This window comes from Podarcis gaigeae, assembly GCF_964106915.1.
Source record: "Podarcis gaigeae genome assembly, chromosome: 2".
NCBI lineage: Eukaryota > Metazoa > Chordata > Lepidosauria > Squamata > Lacertidae > Podarcis > Podarcis gaigeae.
In genome coordinates this window covers 45610410-45627897 of record NC_139679.1, presented here as the reverse complement: position 1 = coordinate 45627897, position 17488 = coordinate 45610410, and the positions used below count along the sequence as shown (strand labels likewise).

At 46.2% G+C, this 17488-nt stretch overlaps 1 protein-coding gene and 1 long non-coding RNA gene across 2 annotated transcripts in view; both read right to left on the bottom strand.

Moving 5' to 3' along the window:
• LOC310834616 overlaps positions 1 to 17488 on the bottom strand; it is a 61480-nt gene that overhangs the window by 17316 nt on the left and 26676 nt on the right. The window lies entirely within an intron of this gene.
• JUNB (JunB proto-oncogene, AP-1 transcription factor subunit) lies at positions 3215 to 5348 on the bottom strand. The gene is given in 3 exon segments (XM_083718418.1): positions 3215 to 4789; positions 5194 to 5217; positions 5220 to 5348. Coding segments are annotated over 3 exon segments (1044 nt in total). The 5' UTR covers positions 5334 to 5348; the 3' UTR covers positions 3215 to 3883.

Genomic DNA, 17488 nt, shown 5'->3' with positions numbered 1-17488 from the left:
ATCCTTAATACATGCAGCCATACGCCACAACATCTGGACTTTTTCTTTTGCCAATGCATTTTACTAGTTTGCATAAAGAACTTGATTTCCCCGCTTTAAGTGTCTCTTTCACTGAAACGCCTTTGAAGAAGCTACATGCAAAAATCAAGAATGCCAGCCAGCAATTCTACTTTCTTCATCAGACCCTTGATGATAAGAGAAAAAATTCCCCCTGCTCAAAACCCTTTTCTCTGTGCCACCTCTTATATTGCACCTCAGTCCACAGGGCTGATGCAGAGATTCTGTTGGTCATTTGAGTTCAATTGTGACCATTTGCACATGGTCCCATTCTAATCCAAACCCTCCCTTTCTTCCTTATAATCAACTCCTACTGACCAGGGCAAGGAATAAGGGCTCTCTATGGTGCCACTTTCTTCTGAGTCACCTTGACCTTTTCAACTGTGGCTGAACGGTTGAGGGCCAGCATTCTTCAGAGAAAAAGCTGAATCCCACATCCTGCTCCCATGAGCTCCCCTGTTTGGCTTGCCTACAGTTTTACTCTCATTATGTCCAGTCTGAGGCATCCACTGGAACCCCAGCAAGGCCTGAACCCACATGCAGAATGCTTGGAGTTTCACAGCCCACATAGTGACGGCTGTATTGTGAGCAGCTGGCAATAGCAGCAATGTTCAGTGGTCTGGGCCCTTCTACTGGCTCTTGCTTGTTAGGCCATCCTATTTTCTCCCTTATTCACACTCCTGTATGCCATATCAGCTTGATGCCTCCAGGAGAAAAAATCAAAACAAACACACAAGCTAACAAAATTGTTTTTTCTGTATCACAGATCTGGGGCAGCAAAAGATGTCAACAGACTCTTAATTTATTGACAGGTCCCTGGGACTGTAGAGCTCAAGGGAGGCAAACTATGGCTCCTGCTAAGAGACCCAGGGCCTCTGCACTCTTGCCTCCCATGAAGAACATCATGGCGAGGAGACCAGCCTGGCCCCATCCACTGGCCTGCAAAGGAACAGCTGCTCCATTGCTTGTTTTCCTCTTCCCTTCCCATTCCTTTTTCCTTTTGCATCATGACATTGTGAGTGTACAGGCAGGGACTGTAATATTCTTATAGATACACAAGCACACATACGCATAGTGCTTAGAAAAATCTTAAGCATTAGGGTTTAATTAGTCAGAACAACTAAACCAAGTGAGAAAGAATTTTTCCATATCTTTAGAGTCACTAAAATAGTAGCTGCTTATAGATTAGGATTTAAATCCAAGCAACAGAACAGAGGGATAAAGAGACGACAGCAGCACTATGTTTGTTGGCTATGGGAGGTTATTGCTTGTTACTCAATTCTCCCTTCAATTTCCCCACAAATTAACATATATGCAAAGGGGGAAAACCCTCTAAAAAACTCCCGAAAGAAATAAATGTTCATCCACACAGATTTTTATATCTGTCAGTATCACCTTAATGACCCCAAATCTATGTTCTCTCAAGAATGGTGCAATTCATTAAGCACCCTCCTGTTACAGAAGCTGCATGCGGGACTAATTCAAATTCTGTTGAGGGAGGTTATTACGAGATTTGTTGTTTTTTATCTAACAGCGTTCTTCATCTCCCCCCTTTACACTTGTTTCCAGTGGGAAATCCCTTTTCTCAAATTAGGGTGGGGGATTTGGGGCTTTCCAGGTGTCGTTTGCCACTAACTCCCATCAGCTATAGACAGTGTGGCCAGTGGCCACAAATGATGGTAGTTGCAGTCCAGCAACAGTGCTGAAGTGACTTGCATTGGCATTGAGAAAGGGAAGCCTAAGTTGGTCCCCTATTCAGCTATGGGGCTCACTAGGCGGCCACGGACAAGGCACTATCGCTCAGCTGCTTCAAACATTTCACAGGACTATTGTCCCGTGAAAGGAGAGGAAAAATCAGTTGTATAGCAGCAGCCGACAGTTGCTGTACATAAGCTTATCCATTCTTTGTACAAAACTCTGTAACAAAAGGAACCTTTGAAAAACAGGATAATAAATTATCCTTTCAACACCAGACAACGGGAACATGGAGGTGTTGAGGTTGGAAAACAAGCCAAAAAATAGTTTAATTGCGACTGGCAGAGCTCCGTCTGCAATAGTTTCAGTTACTGGCAGCGATAACCGTTGTGGGAAAGTTAACCTTATTTTTTTTACCAAACCCCAGAGTCCTGTAACATGTTATGTGTCTCACATTCCCCCGCAGGACATGTGGGTTGCTCTCACGGGCCAACCCCGTCCGACCTCGGCCCGCTGGGTTTTGCGGATCTGCTGCACCCTGGGACATTCCCAGCCCCAAAGCATCACCCCCTTCCTTCTTTGGCTGGAAATCGACACCGTCCAAGGCCCTTTGCCTGGTAACGTGGGCGGGGGTTCCCGGAATGGAGCCCTACCAGAAACGCGTCACTAGGCAGAAACTGACCATATATGGCCATCTTCCTCTGCGTCAGCGCGAAAAGCCCCCTCCTTTTTACCCCGGAGGCTCCACCCACTGGAGCTGAAGTCAGAACTTGTGAGATCAAGGAAATGAAGCTCGGCGTGTGGGAGGCCGCCCCTCGGGGCTTTTGGGCGCACGCCCTCCCCTTCCCGTCCCTCGCTATAGGGAAAGGGAAAGAGGCTCAAGCTGGTTTTCTGAGCACCAGCGCTTTCGCATCAAGGCTCCGAGTCTGACATCAAAGGAAAGTGGGGCGCGGCGAGGGAGGGGAGGGAGAACAGTCCCCCAAACCCGGGAAATGACGTGAAGCGGAGAGGGGAACAAGGCACAACAGTAGCGCAGCACATTCAAAAGGCCTAGATCCGATTGGTTAGGGAAAACATCGGAGGGGGAAGAGGGAGGGAGGAGGGGGGGTCGCAGTTAGAGACAACAGAGATGACGTGCCTAAATTATCGTAGGTTTATAGGGAAATAACCCAGTAAGGAGTTAAAGACACACGCAGGGAAGGCGAAGGGCCAGCTACCGGTAGGAGGGCTGTTAGGTTTGGTTACATCTTGGCAACAACTTTCCTCTCCCATCCCTCTAAACTTTAACTTCAAGAAAAGAAGAGCAAGCGAGTTAAAACTGTCCCTAAAGAAACAGAGGCTGTTAAAAAAAACACCAGCTACAAAATAAAAGTCTGATTTTTCCGATATAACCCCCCCCCAAACAATTTGTAAAATAATCTCTAGGAGAGGAGACAGCAGATTAAGAGGCACACAACGGAAATTAGTTAGAACATGTTTACTTAAATAGCTTCAATAAAAAGTCAAAAACACAAATACAATCTTTTGAAGAAAAAAAAACTGAATTTGAGGACTCAAAAGAAATTAAGAGCACAAGTAGTAAACAATCCTCTCCCGCTCCCCTTTCCCCCAGTGACCCCTTTTGTCCGTACAGTGGCCTCCTGGGAGGGAGAGAGGTGCTGAGGTTTCATCCCTTCCCTGCCATCCTCTGTTCTGGTCCCTTTTGTTTCAATTATAAATTAAGCGATCATCTCCTTTTTCTACTGGCACAAGGAAGAGATCAGAAGGCCAGTTTCTGGCTCTGTCCAGAGTACCTCCAGTTCCACTGCACCAGCCAGCGACGCAGCAGAAGGGGTGGAAAAAAGGCTTTTGTTTTTTCTTTTAAATACACTCACGCACGAAATCACTCTCACATACAGATATATATAAAAAAAACCTCTTACACACACTCAGCACAGACCGGAGTTCTGGATCCACCAGACTGAGAGTCACAGACATAACAACTTGGAAAACAGGACTTCAGGAACAGAAGAGTTGGGAACTGGGCTCGTCAGTCCGGTTCCGTGTAAACTTTTGCATTACAAGTCCCCCTTTCTCTTCTCCCCACCCCACCCGCCAAAAAGGTCTTTGAGACGGCAGGGATCGCCGCCCATCAGAAGGACTGTTGCATCTTGGCCGTCAAGAGGAGCTGGCAGCCGTTGTTCACGTGGTTCATGACTTTCTGCTTGAGTTGCGCTACCTGGTCCCGCAGCGCGCTGGCCGTGTTGGACAGTCCCGCGTTCTCGCTCTTCAAGGTCTTCACCTTGTCCTCCAGCCGAGCGATGCGCTCCAGCTTCCTCTTCCTGCACTTGGTGGCGGCCAGGCGGTTGCGCAGCCGCTTCCGCTCCACCTTGATGCGCTCCTGATCTTCCATGTTGATGGGCGACACGGGCGGGCTCTGCATATCCGGCACCGTCTGGGGCTCCTCTTTGAAGCCTCGCGAAGGGTGCGGCAAGGCCAGGCCGTGCGGCTGCGGCATGTAGCTGAGGTTGGCGCTGGGGTAGCTGGACGTGGTGCTCAGCGTGGCCGAGGGGTTGTAGCTGGTCAGGTTGGTGTAGACGGGAGGCGGCTCCTGCGGGAGGGAGGCCGCGTAGCCGCTGCTGGCCGACGAGGCCGCCGCCGCCGCGGCTGCTGCCGCCGCCACCGCTCCGATGGAGACATTGGGCGGCGGCATGTGGTTCATCTTGTGCAGGTCGTCCAGCGCCTTGACGAAGCCGTCGGCGAAGCCTTCCTGCTCCTCGGTAGCCCCGCGCGGGTAGTAGTACTGGCCCGGCGGCGTCGGGGTGGTGGTGATCACCCCGTTGCTGTTCTGGACGATCAGGCGCTCCAACTCCGGGGCGGCTAGTTTGAGCGACGAGCTCCCGGTGTCGGCCTGTTGCTGCGGCGGCAGCGAGCCCGGGAAGTACCCGGCGGGACCGTCCTCGGGGGCGCGGAGGTGGTGCGGCAGCTGGGACTTCAGGCCGCGGAAGGGCTCCGCGGACAGGTTCAGAGCCATGCCCGACTTCAGCGTCTTGTAGTCCTGCCCGTAGCCGGAGAGAAAGGAGTCAGGGTAGAAAGGCTGCTCCATCTTCGTGCACATCAGCCGCGCGCTGGGAAGGGGTCGCGAACCCGGGCTGGGACCGTCCGGGATCGAGCCTTCTCCCTAGCTGCCTCTGCCTAGGGGGCGCCGCGGGTCGAGTCTCTCGCTCCCCGAAACGAGGGCAGCAGCGCGCTTCCTTCCGCCTCCCTCCCTGAGCTTCACTTCCAGATTTCGGAGAGACACTCACAAGGAAGGAAGGGAGCTCGTCTTTCCGGCGGCTTCTCCAACCACCCGCCCTGACTAAGCTCGGCTAGCGGGGATGGTTCACGCGTTGTCTGTCCCCCACCAGAAGGCGCGCCGGCTTCGAGCCCTCCCCGAGAAGCAAAAAGGAGCAGGTACCGTACCGGCGAAGGGAGAGAGAGAGAGAGAGCCTCCGGCGCGCGCTGGCGATTGCAGGTTTGCGAGTTATCTCAGCTGCAGCGTGCGCTTCCCGGAGCCTTTTATTGCGGGCAGGCGCTCGGCGGCAGCGGAAGCGAGCCGCCATTGGCTGAGGAGCCCAGAGCGCCTCCGCCCACCGCGGCGCACGCGAAGGGGGAACTGAGCTCATTGCTCGGCAGCTCGTGCTCCAGTAAACAGCCCCGGGGAGGGGGGAGTTGTAAAGGCGCCCGCGTCAGAGGCTGGGCGGGAGGGAGCCCGGGAGCGAGAGAGAGAGAAGGACGCACGCGGGCCCCGGGGGAAGAGAGAGGGGAAGAGCGCGCCACGCAGTGTCACAGCCCCCCCCCCCCCACAGGGGCAAGGTTAACATTCAGCCACCGGAAAGGTGGTAAAACAGGTCATGGACATATAGACGAGCGGTTTTTGACAGCTGGAAGGGTTGGAGGCGGGAGACGCCGCTCCAGATTCCCTCCCGCAGGTTAAATTCGCTGGGCGGTCTTTGTCCCAGGGTTGTTGTGAGGGGGAGAAATTCACATAAAGCCCCAGAAGTCAAGCGCAGCTCCCTGGAAGATACGTGTCAGATAAATATGCCACATTCAGTTGGGATGTCAGCTTCACCTTCCAGGTGAGAGGAGCCCCATCTGATGGTGAGGCAATAGGAGGGCTTTCTTCATTACCAAATCACAGGGAAGGGCATTTCTTTGGAAGAATTTGTATTATGTTATATGTATGGCAGTCACACACATGTAGAAAGGTAATTCTCTGAAACGCCTTCCACGTAGAAGCTTTTAAACCCAGAACAGCAGCGTCTGAGTAGACATATGTACAATACGGTCTAACTGCACACATGACATTCACTCAATGTCAGTAACTAAATAAATGTGCAGCCTGAGATGGATTCATGCATAAGTACACAAATACTATAGAAATATGTACAGAAGAATCTCATTCCAAATGCAGAAGCTGTATTCACAAACTGCAAACACTTAAATGCCACATTAAGACTTAACCCAAACATAAAGCTGCACCCTGCCATCTTCAAAATAAACATACATACAACCTTAAAGAGACTTGTATACTACATTCAAATTCCAGAGGAGAAAAACACCAAAGGCCAGATGTACACCCAAAGTTCAGAACTGTAAAATTACTCTTATATAAAGTCATTAATTACAAGACAACACATCACTTATGTTCATGGCACTTAGCAGAGTTTCAGAAACACAGTTTCCTGCCCCCAATAATCTTCCAGTCTAAATTTTGACGGCGTGGAAGAAAACAAGATAGGGGAAGAAAGGCAGGAGGGAGAGGCACCGGTAGCCAAAGGTGTATGAAAGCAAATGAAGTTACACCTGGTTACAGTTGTTGGGCATGAGAATTAAGGGGTTAAAGACTTAATGGAAAAGGTGAGTTCTGAGGAGGGGCCCCACAAATACATACACCTAAAGACTCTGATTTGCACAGGTATACCAATCCTGACCCAACCCATTCACCCACAGTTAGAAGTACAAGGTGCAAAGTGATAATCAAGCCCAGTGGCCATACTTTGGGTGCGTCTCGCTTCTTCTACAAACATGAGAACTGTATGTATCACATACAGTTCTCTAGCTTCATCTCCTTGCACGTATACGCAATCACCCAGACATTTGGGAGAAGCTTCATCACATTCTTCTCCCAGGGTTTAATATATTTAACAAACGATCCACCTTCCTGCAAATATCAGGTATTAGCTTTAGCTGATCTTTATACATTTTCAAGGGGATGTGAATTGTAAAAAGAGAGAGGTTTATAAATAAGTTATGAATTGTTTCAGCAACCATAAGTGTGTAAGGGGAGGGGAGGGGAGAGAACTTCAGGCATGAGGGCCACATGAAGCTCTCCAGGCCTCCCTATCTGGCCCTCAGGACTCTCCGCAGACCATGCACCCTCCACACCTACATCTCTTCTCCCCAGACCATTCTCTCACTGGCACTGCTTCACACCCTTCTGGAGCATTTTTGCTTGGCTGCCTCTGGTCATTATTGGCACGTGCCCTCCATAACATTGCCCAGAAGGGATTGTAGCCCTTGATGACTGCAACTTGACATTCTAGTAATCCTAATACATTTCATTTTTCGGACAGTTGCCTTCAATGGAATTTACTTTCAAATAAGGATGTAGAAGATTGCACTTCCTCTCAGTAATAGTAATGGTAGAGGGCTAATCATTTTGTTTGATAATTAAACAGCTGTTTCTAATAAACGAAACCTCTCTCCCCCCCCCCCCGTATATAGAGTAAGGAATTCAGCGTTACACTGCGGCAATTGTTTCGCCAGCGCAAGCACTTGAGCTTGCTAGATGGAATGATTTCCCCTCTTCTTCCCATGCACACTATTCGGGGTAGAAGGAGACCTGATCCACTGGCAGATATCCTTGCATGGGCTTCTGCTAATGGGACTCATTAGTTGAATCCCACCCACATATTAATATAAGTTCCTCTCTCTTGTCTCTAAAAACTACTCTATGAGTCATTTGCCCGATTCGCATGCACAGTATAATAAAATATTCTAGCATGAAGTAAAAAAAACGTATGGGGCTCTTCAAATATAACTTGGACAAAACAAAGAGTAGAAACAATGGTACAGTCAGGCAGTGTTAGAAATTGAGATATGAAAGCTAGGAGCTAAATGGCACCCTAAACCTAGGTTATGGGCACAACAACAGAATGTCTAGGTGCACTTTTTTATAACAAAAATAAAAGTAAAAATGAATGAACAACAGCTAAAACATTATGTTCATTTTTCACAGGGTCTAGTCCTTCCCCTGCCCACCCCCCTAATATTCTTAAGAGGGTCTCTTCTCCAGTCTTCAGAGAGTAGCTAGAAGTAGGGAGGCAGAAAAGGGTCCTCCTTTCCTTCCACACTGCAGTTTTAATCTGAAATCTTAGGCGCAGTACTGCGCCCAGAGCTCAGAAACTGCTTGTGCTAATGAAATTACCTGTTGCAAAATTCACCCAGAACAACGGGAGTTTCGAACACTGCTGTTGAGGCAAGAATTTGTAGCAGAAGAGTAAGGTCCTGCTCAGTAAAAGAACAGCAGGACCTCCAAATGCAATTATGGCCAGCTTGCCACATTTTGAAATAGGTGAAATAATATACATTATCATCCGTTGAGCTCCCCCACATACAACTATTAAGTCCAGAGTCTAAAATTACCTAATTGCACCACTGCCTAGAAATGTCCACTGTTCTGCCTGGTCCATGATCTTTCAAGCGGTACAAAGAAAAAGGCTAGAGTGAGGGTCACAGAGGACTGTGGCATGTATTAAGCAGCACCTATTTCTTAAAATTAGAGGTGATGGGGCCCAGGCTCTCCTGGAAGTCCTTCCTCCTAGCCCATGATGTGTAACGGCTGATAATTATTACTCTTTCCACGTGATCACGTCTTTACTTATATTTCACATGGCCCAAAGCTGGCTGGCCCTGGTATTAGGTAAAGGCTTGTGAGCTAAACACCTGGTGAGTTTTGCTCAAATGAAGTCAAACTTTAAGATGCCTAAAGAAGAACCACGGAGAAGCAAAAAGATAATGAAAATAGGGAGTACCATTTTCGCTTTACCCATGAACACTGTTAACAAATGGGCAAAATCTAAGACTCAGAGGTAGGCTGGGCATAGCAGGTTTCCCTTCCTGGCTCAATGTATACAACAGAACATTGTCTAGGAGGGCTTTGCGGCTTGTTCGCTTGACCTATGGGTCCTCGGTTTACCTTGTCTCATGTTTTGATAGCCTTATACAGTGGTACCTTGGGTTAAGTACTTAATTCGTTCCAGAGGTCCATACTTAACCTGAAACTGTTCTTAACCTGAAGCATCACTTTAGCTAATAGGGCCTTCCACTGGAGCACGATTTCTGTTCTCATCCTGAAGCAAAGTTCTTAACCCGAGATAATGATAATAATGAAGTACACAAATATAAATATCACACAAATATAATACTTAAAGAACCCTCCAGTTGGCTCTACAGTGGTACCTCGGGTTACATACGCTTCAGGTTACAGAGTCCACTAACCCAGAAATAGTGCTTCAGGTTAAGAACTTTGCTTCAGGATGAGAACAGAAATCACGTGGCGGTGGCGCGGCAGCAGCGGGAGGCCCCATTAGCTAAAGTGGTGCTTCAGGTTAAGAACAGTTTCTGGTTAAGAACGGACCTCCGGATCGAATTAAGTACGTAACCAGAGGTACCACTGTACTAGAGTGTGGCAGCACATTCTCCCTAGACAAATACAACTCTGGGTTTTCCTGAAAGTCCCAGAACTTTCTATCTGCCATCTTGATGTAAATCGAAACTCTACCATATTTGCAGGGACTAATGAAATGAGGGGTGGGAAGCTGCATGAAACTAAATAATGGTGAAATTGCACAAAGGGGGAAGCATACATCTGGGGAACAGTCAGAAGCTACAGTGCCACAGGTGAGTAGTTAATACAGAAATCATATGTGATGAAGGAGGTGATCCAGGAGTCCTCTGCCACAGTGGGGAAATGTAGCAGATTCCATCTGGCTGGGATGAAGGTCAGCCCTGGATCTTGCTCTCCTCCTTCCAGGCACCACAGGAGGAAGTGCCAGCCCCTGGCATTGCCCATTAATCGCTGTCTTTGTTTGCCTGCTTAACTCGGGCATCATGCGGGAGGGTGAAGGTTAGGGTGCGGCAAGCAACACACCCTTGCATAGCAAGCGTTTAAAAGGTTCCCGGCCTTGGAGAGCTTGCATAACGAGGGCAGGGAAAAAGAGACAGGCAGCACAGCATGCAAAGGAACTCTTCTGCCGCTTACCAATAAAAGTCAGAAATATCCGACTAGTGACGCCACATCAGGTCCAGTGTACACTGCAGTCCTTTGCAGGTCTAAAATACATTGCTATTTTTTTCATAATTTGGAGCCATTTTTAATTGATTATGACTCCATTCAGCAGAAACCCCAGGATAGTTGTTCATGATATAGAATGATAGATTTGTAGTTGGAAGGGACTCCGAGGATCATCCATGCAGAAGTATAATTTACCTTTTCTGCATTTCTAATAAAGCAAAAGCATTCAAAAGTCCCTATTCAAAGGGTCAATAGGGACAAATGTGGTAATTTCCTTAGAACCACATATAAACTGAGTACAAATAAAAGGTAAGGACTATGCATTTTCTGTATGACTAAGATTGTACTCTTTGGTTTTGGTTTTGAGCTGTTGTTTATCATGTAAAGCACAGGAATAAAAGATTACTGATCCACAGTGTGATACAATTGTAAAAAAAGTATTACAGGGCATCAAATAGTGCTTTTGGGGGGGGTTGGGGGGGAGGGAAGAGGAGTGGTTTGAGGCAGAGGGAGAAATTAGGGGCCAAAAGGGAGACTGGATGAAGTACTGATATAGTCTTTATAATGTGTAGGGTTCACACACTTTCGGATTTCAGGCTCCACTTGTCAAGGCTGTATTGGTTTGGAGGTACATTTCTATAAATCAAGGCTAGCGCAACAGGCCAGGCTGAGGAAAACACTCCAAGAAACCCAGAGTGCAGTCTGAGTTTAAGGCCACAACACAGATCATAACCAATAATACAGTCCAAAGTACATGAAGAACTGGAACAAAGAAGGTGGGGCAAAGGAAATCTGGAACAGGAACAGAGGATGGAACAGCTGAAGGTAAGGATCCAGGAAGAGCTGCAACACCTACTAAAAAAGTTGGAGTCATTGAAATACTGCACTGTTGACCAAGAAGAAGAAGACACAAGAATTCTGCTTTTTTTAAATAGTGTGCATAGCTATTTCACTCCTGAAGAGTCCTATGAACTGCCTATCAGAGGGACTGGTGTTTAGAATTCCTTTTTCCCAAAAGGCCTGAAAGGCTCTTCCAACATCCTGGGTAAATCTAACCTTGGACAGCTCCTCATGCTAGATCCCAGCCTTAGCTTTTGGGACCTTTCGTGCACCCTTGAATCCCCTGAAACCTCTTTTCCACACAAGGGACAAGCTGGACTTGGGCAGATTATGCAGCCACACAACTGGTTGCTTGGTATTGTTGGCATGGAGATATTGGGGGGCGGGGGGGGGGAAGGTGGATGAATGAAGTGGCATCATCATTTAACTGCATTTTATATTTGCGCACTTTTGGAGATTACATCAGGTTTGGAAAAAATGTCTATCTGAACTTACTACATGAATGTGCTAGAGCTGTCTGTCTGAATGCACAATCAATAAGGGCAGGAGGGAGCACAATTAAAATGATGAAATGTGGGTGGCTGAGTAGCAGTGCGGATCTGAGGAGGTTTGGTTAGTGGCAGCTTTCCAGGCAGTATGGGTTTCTCTTCTGTTTTCCTCTCAGGTTTTTAATAATGAGATTCTCAGAAGCAACCTATTTCAAATATTGCAATGAATGCTTGAATCAAATGTCAACCCAGCACTTTTGTACCATCACACCCAAGTTACAAATTCCGTCTTCACCCTGAGCTCTCCAAAGGAAAGGCACAATTCCTCTCCTATTGCAGTCAGTAGCCAAACACCCGCTGCTTTCAGAGGAGCTGGACTCAATCCAATGCATGCAAGACAAAACCGCAGTTGAACTTTTTTTGCGTTAGTGACCAAGTATAGGTTAACTTGTCAACTTCATTTGTGTGCGAATCTGGCATTCAGTACATTAATTACATTTCTAAATTGCTCTTCATTAGGGCTTCAAGCCTTTAAAAAAAAATTACAATCGATAGGAATGGCTCTACAGCGCACTTAAGACGACAGCCTAAAAACTAACTATGCATTATATATTTTGTGATTGATTATGTTTCACCAGTAAGTCATTCCACAGGGTGCTAGCTTTTCAAAGAATTGGAATTTGGTTCTTTATTTTGCCATTTGTACTCTGCTACATGGCTCCATTTAACCTATGGCCACCAAGATAAGGGTGCAGGTGGTACATTTGTACCAGGAGCAGAGCCAGAGGGTGGGGCCTGCAGCTGAGTTTTCTTTTCTTTTTAAAATTTAGCCTCTCAGCATTTTGGAACAAACACTATGAAGCAAAATTTACAGGCACCATTCAAAACAACTGCACTATGAGGAAAAAGCCTGCTCTCATCTCTCAGTGTTTTTAGCCAATGGGTGAAGTCAGATGTGATTGACTAGTGATAGAGAGAAATTTAGAGTGATACAAGTCTGAAGAAGGTCCAAAAATGACTTCAAAAATGACCCAGGACATCCCTTATCCAGACAATGGAGAAGACACTTCCTGGTTCATTCTGAAGCTGTATTTTTCCATCTTCCTTGGTAGAGAAGCGACTGTTGCCCAGAAAAAAATAACTGAGAAATCCAAGAGTTAAATATAGCTGTGCATGTCCATCCAAAAACAAAAAAGCAGCAAAGAGAGGAGACCGTGCTTTTTCACTCTTAAGAACTATGCGCGCGCTTTCTGAGTAAACATTATTTTAAAATTACTTTGCTAGTGCAAATAAAAATAAAACCCATCATTAGTATATCTGTATGGCAGGATTGTGGCTATTATGGCTGAGAAAACACAGGTTATATCAGCCCTGCTGAGTAACCCAGTGTTGCTGTATTAATATTGCTGGGGCAGGGGTGATGAGAAAGAGAGCAGTGTAGGCTAGTGTTGTTATCCTGTCCCTTGGTGTATTGGGTTTGTTTTTAATTCTAGGAAATGCAGGGGTTTTGTGGGGGATAAGGTGATTGTGGGGGATAAGGTGATTGTAGGAACAACATGTTGGGTAGGGGTAGTTTGTTACTTTACAACCATGGAGGGCTTCCTGGGGATGGATTATTGCTGCTGGTATAACACAAAAATACAGCGGTACCTTGGGTTACAGTTGAGAGCCAGTGTGGTGTAGTGGTTAAGAGCGGTAGTCTCGTAATCTGGTGAACCGAGTTCGCGTCTCCGCTCCTCCACATGCAGCTGCTGGGTGACCTTGGGCTAGTCACACTTCTCTGAAGTCTCTCAGCCCCACTCACCTCACAGAGTGTTTGTTGTGGGGGAGGAAGGGAAAGGAGAATGTTAGCCGCTTTGAGACCCCTTAAAGGGAGTGAAAGGCGGGATATCAAATCCAAACTACTACTACTCCTCCTCCTCCTCTTCTTCTTCTTCTACTTCTTCCAGATGCTTCAGGTTACAGACGCTTCAGGTTACAGACGCTTCAGGTTACAGACTCCGCTAACCCAGAAATAGTACCTCGGGTTAAGAACTTTACTTTAGGATGAGAACAGAAATCGCACAGTGGTGGTGGGAGCCCCATTAGCTAAAGTGGTGCTTCAGGTTAAGAACAGTTTCAGGTTAAGAATAGACCTCCAGAATGAATTAAGTACTTAACCAGAGGTACCACTGTGGATATATTCATGTTAAAAACTTAAATCCTTTTTACTTAAAGGAAAAAGGGAGAGAGAAAAGAGTGGCTGTTTGACCTGTGCTGTAAACCCTAGTGTAGTGATTATGAGGTATAAAAAATAATCACAGCAAATGCTCTTAGAATACACTACATGCTTTTTGACAATTTAATCTGGAATTTATAGAAGCATGGGCACCTGAACTTTTGATTACTGTAAATGTTAAATCTCTTTTAACCTCCCCTTGCCCCCTCCTAACTGCCATCAGAAGTATACCTGGTTTGGAATGAATGTAGTATTGCCAGCCCAGTAACCACTGATGGAAAAAAGATACAATAACATAGCTGGTGTACAGCTCATCAAACTTGAATTGTTTTCATGATTTAGGGTTCGCACTAGGGGAGCGCAGGGTTCTTCTGCATTTTAGAGCTGTGTGGCAGGCAGGAATCCAACAGGTTGTTTTTTTCTAGTATCAAAATAAAATGATGGGGAAAGTTTCACCTGATTACATTCTGTCTATCAGACATCTTTTCAGTTCCACATGGCCCCTTTTTATTTTTGAGCTCTCCACCCCACTTGGAAAGGAGGATGCAAGCTGCCATACACAGGAAGCATGTGAAAATGTTATGCAAATTTGTATCCTCTTTCACAACTGGGCCAGAGGTCTCAATCAGTGCCGGATTTACGTATAGACTAAACAAGCTATAGCTTAGGGCCTTACTCTCTTGGGGGCCCCCCAAAAAAATTAAAGGAAAAACACTGGATTTACATTTCCAAAATATAAGATAAAAAATAAATAAAATAAAAGCTACATACAGCAACAGTGTTTTGTTTTGTGTTATGTAGGCTCCTATGATGTAAGCAATGGGCCCTGCCTGCTAGCCTGCTCCCTAAAATATCACTGGTTTGCTATTAATATACTTCTTCTTAATTGTATTTCAGTTCAACAATTACTTTGATAAAATACATATTTTGTTATGTGCAAATGGCTTTAGATACCTATTAGGTCCACAAATTACCATATAGCATATATTCAACATAAAAAACAGTGGCAATTTGTTGTTGACAAAGGACAGCTGGACATATAAAGGGCCCAATTACCTTCAGTAGCTTAGGGCTCATCAAAGCTACCGCAAATCTGGCCCTGGTCTGAATCCTCATCTAGTGTGCTTGGCCTAGAAAATGCTATTGGTATCCCTGACTGAGCCATTGGGATGGTTTACCATTACTCACTCAAACCATTTTTCTATCGAAAAGTAGTGGTTCTTGGTATAGTCCACAATTATCCAAGGCACAATTGAAAGGGATGACTCTGAACTTGAAAGCTGTAAAGTGGCTGGGCCTGAGTTAACTCAAGAACTCTTTATCCCTATAGGAACCATGCATATCTACTCAGAAGACAGACCCATTGAGTTCCATTGGCTTTACTATCAGGTAAACAGTCTGGTCCTACCCATTGAAATTAATGGGCATGACTAACTTCAAAAGCTGCAATGGATCTCCTCTAAGCAGAACTCAGCTGAATACAACCCTAAGAATAGGACCACTCCTTTAGTTTGACCCTAAATATGTTTGCTCAAATGTAGGTCCTATTAAGTTCAATTAGACTAACTTCCATAAAAGTATGTGTATGGTTGTCTCCCAATCCTTAATGCAGTTGGTATAATAAACTCTATGGTTGTGTCCACACATTTAAAGAGCTCCCCCCGCCCCCGAATCCTGAGAACTGTAGTTTATACAAACAGAGCTACAATTCCCAGGATTCATTGGGGAAAGTTGTGCACTTTAAATGTATGGTATGCAGGATATCTATGGGAGAAGAAAAGGATGAGTAAACCCTACATAAATCTGGAGAGGAGTCCCTAAGACAGTTGGATGGCGCCTTGTATACTTCCTTCCAGCAACTCCTGCAGCCAAACTGGTGCAAAATGGATTGCTCTGCTTTCCTTTGGATCACATCAGTGAGGCCAAGACTGGGGTCCTGTTATCTGGGCAGTCCAGGACCTCCATACACACTGCCCAAGCTTGCACCCTGGGGGGGAGGGAGGTCACTTCAGTGCTTCTTATACAATGGTTTGACTTCTCTTCCAGCAGTGCAGTCTATGTATCTCAGGACAGACAGATGCCTACAATACAGCCTAATAGACCCCCAACCCCCATTTAAATCTGTAGGATTCAAAGCATACATCATAAAAACCAAATTCAGCTAGACTTTAATGTATGCCTGCATGCAGTTCAATCCTACGTTTGTTTACTCAGTAAACTCCACTTTGTATAGTTGGAGCTACTACAAAGTCAGCAGACAGAGGAACACAGCCTTAAGCAATCTCATACTGGCTTACTTGTGAGCGAGCCCCATTTGAGACTTCCTTCTGAAAACGGAAAACCACACATAGGAACAGATTGAAGCATTTGCAATCTCTGATAAAGGAATGAGACCATCCAGATTTTGGGAGGAGTTTGGTGTCAGGACTCTTGGGTTCTATTCCTGGGCCTATTACTGATTCAGCATCTGAAGCTGAGTGACTCACTTCCCCACTGTGGCCTCAGCTTCCCCATCTGTGGAAAGCCCTTTGGGATCATTGGATAGGAAGCACTAAATATAACACCCACCTCCGCCCCCGCTGAATTATCCAAAGGAGGAAGGGGAAATAATCAGGACTGGGACAGCTCTGCCACCCAGAGAGGCACAGCAGGTGCCAATGAACTGCCATATCAGAACCCTCAAAATTATTCTACACAAAGAACAAAATCCAGAAGAAACATTAAGTGACTACTGGAAATACCCATGTAGCTTTTTGATCCTGAAATAGCTTTCCTTTAACTTTACTGTAAGAGAGCATATCTTGTGAATATACTTCCCCCGTCATATTTTTTTATATATATCTTGTCCCAAATGACATTTTACCTCAGCTAGGATGAATCCCCAAGCGAGGATAGAACATTCCCTGATGATAACTGGAATATAACGCCGGCACCAGAACACAGAGAGGAACCTGAGCACTTTGATAGCGCTTTCCAGCCTAGGACTCAACAGGCAGGTCACTTTGGAACTCCAGACACACCCAACAGCAACCCATGTTCCACTCCAACCACAAGGGGGGCCAGGCGCCCCACACATGTAAACTAGAGAAGGGGCCAGCAATGCTATACAGCTGAAATGCTGTGACTCACCCTTGGCTCTCACTCCTGCCCCCCTCCCAGCCTTTATTACATGTGGATGCTGTGTCCTGTCTGAACTGAATTGCCCTAACACACTGTTCTTCGGACAGCAGGGAGTGGTGCCTCCCAAACATAAGGCAAGCACTCGTCTCCAACTAAGCTCTCTGTTCAAAAAGGCCAGGTACTCCACTTCAGTCATTGTTGCTGCTGGCCGAACACTAATCTTGTTGGGACCTGAGCCAAAAGCAGGCCGAGTTCTCCTTCCCTCTCCCCCCCTTCCCCTTCCCCTCCTTGTTACTCATGTAAAATTAAGTCAAGGCTGCAGGTAACCCTTCACTGCCATATACACTTAACCTGGGAGTAACTCCCATTGAATACAATGCATAAGACTGCACAGTTAATCAGACACTGTGTAGTAAAATGGTGATTTTTCCAGTATGACCTTATTAGTGAAGTAGGGATTTGAATCCACTTTTAGAAAGAAAATAAAAAACACAGAGATCAACTGAAGACTTATGTTGCTGGCAAACAGCTGCAAAACAGCAGGGTGTGTGTTTTTACCCACAATGCAACTAACACATGCCTGCAACCTCAGCTTGGAAGACTGAAAGTTCAGAACTACAGAGACAGGAGTTTTTATTCCACGATTACTGTAACAGAGCAGCCTCTACACAGATGCTCATGTGCTGTCAGAGGGAGAGAGGAATGTAGCAACCTCTTCTGCCTTTGGGGAGTGTCTGAAATGGGGAAGGTTAT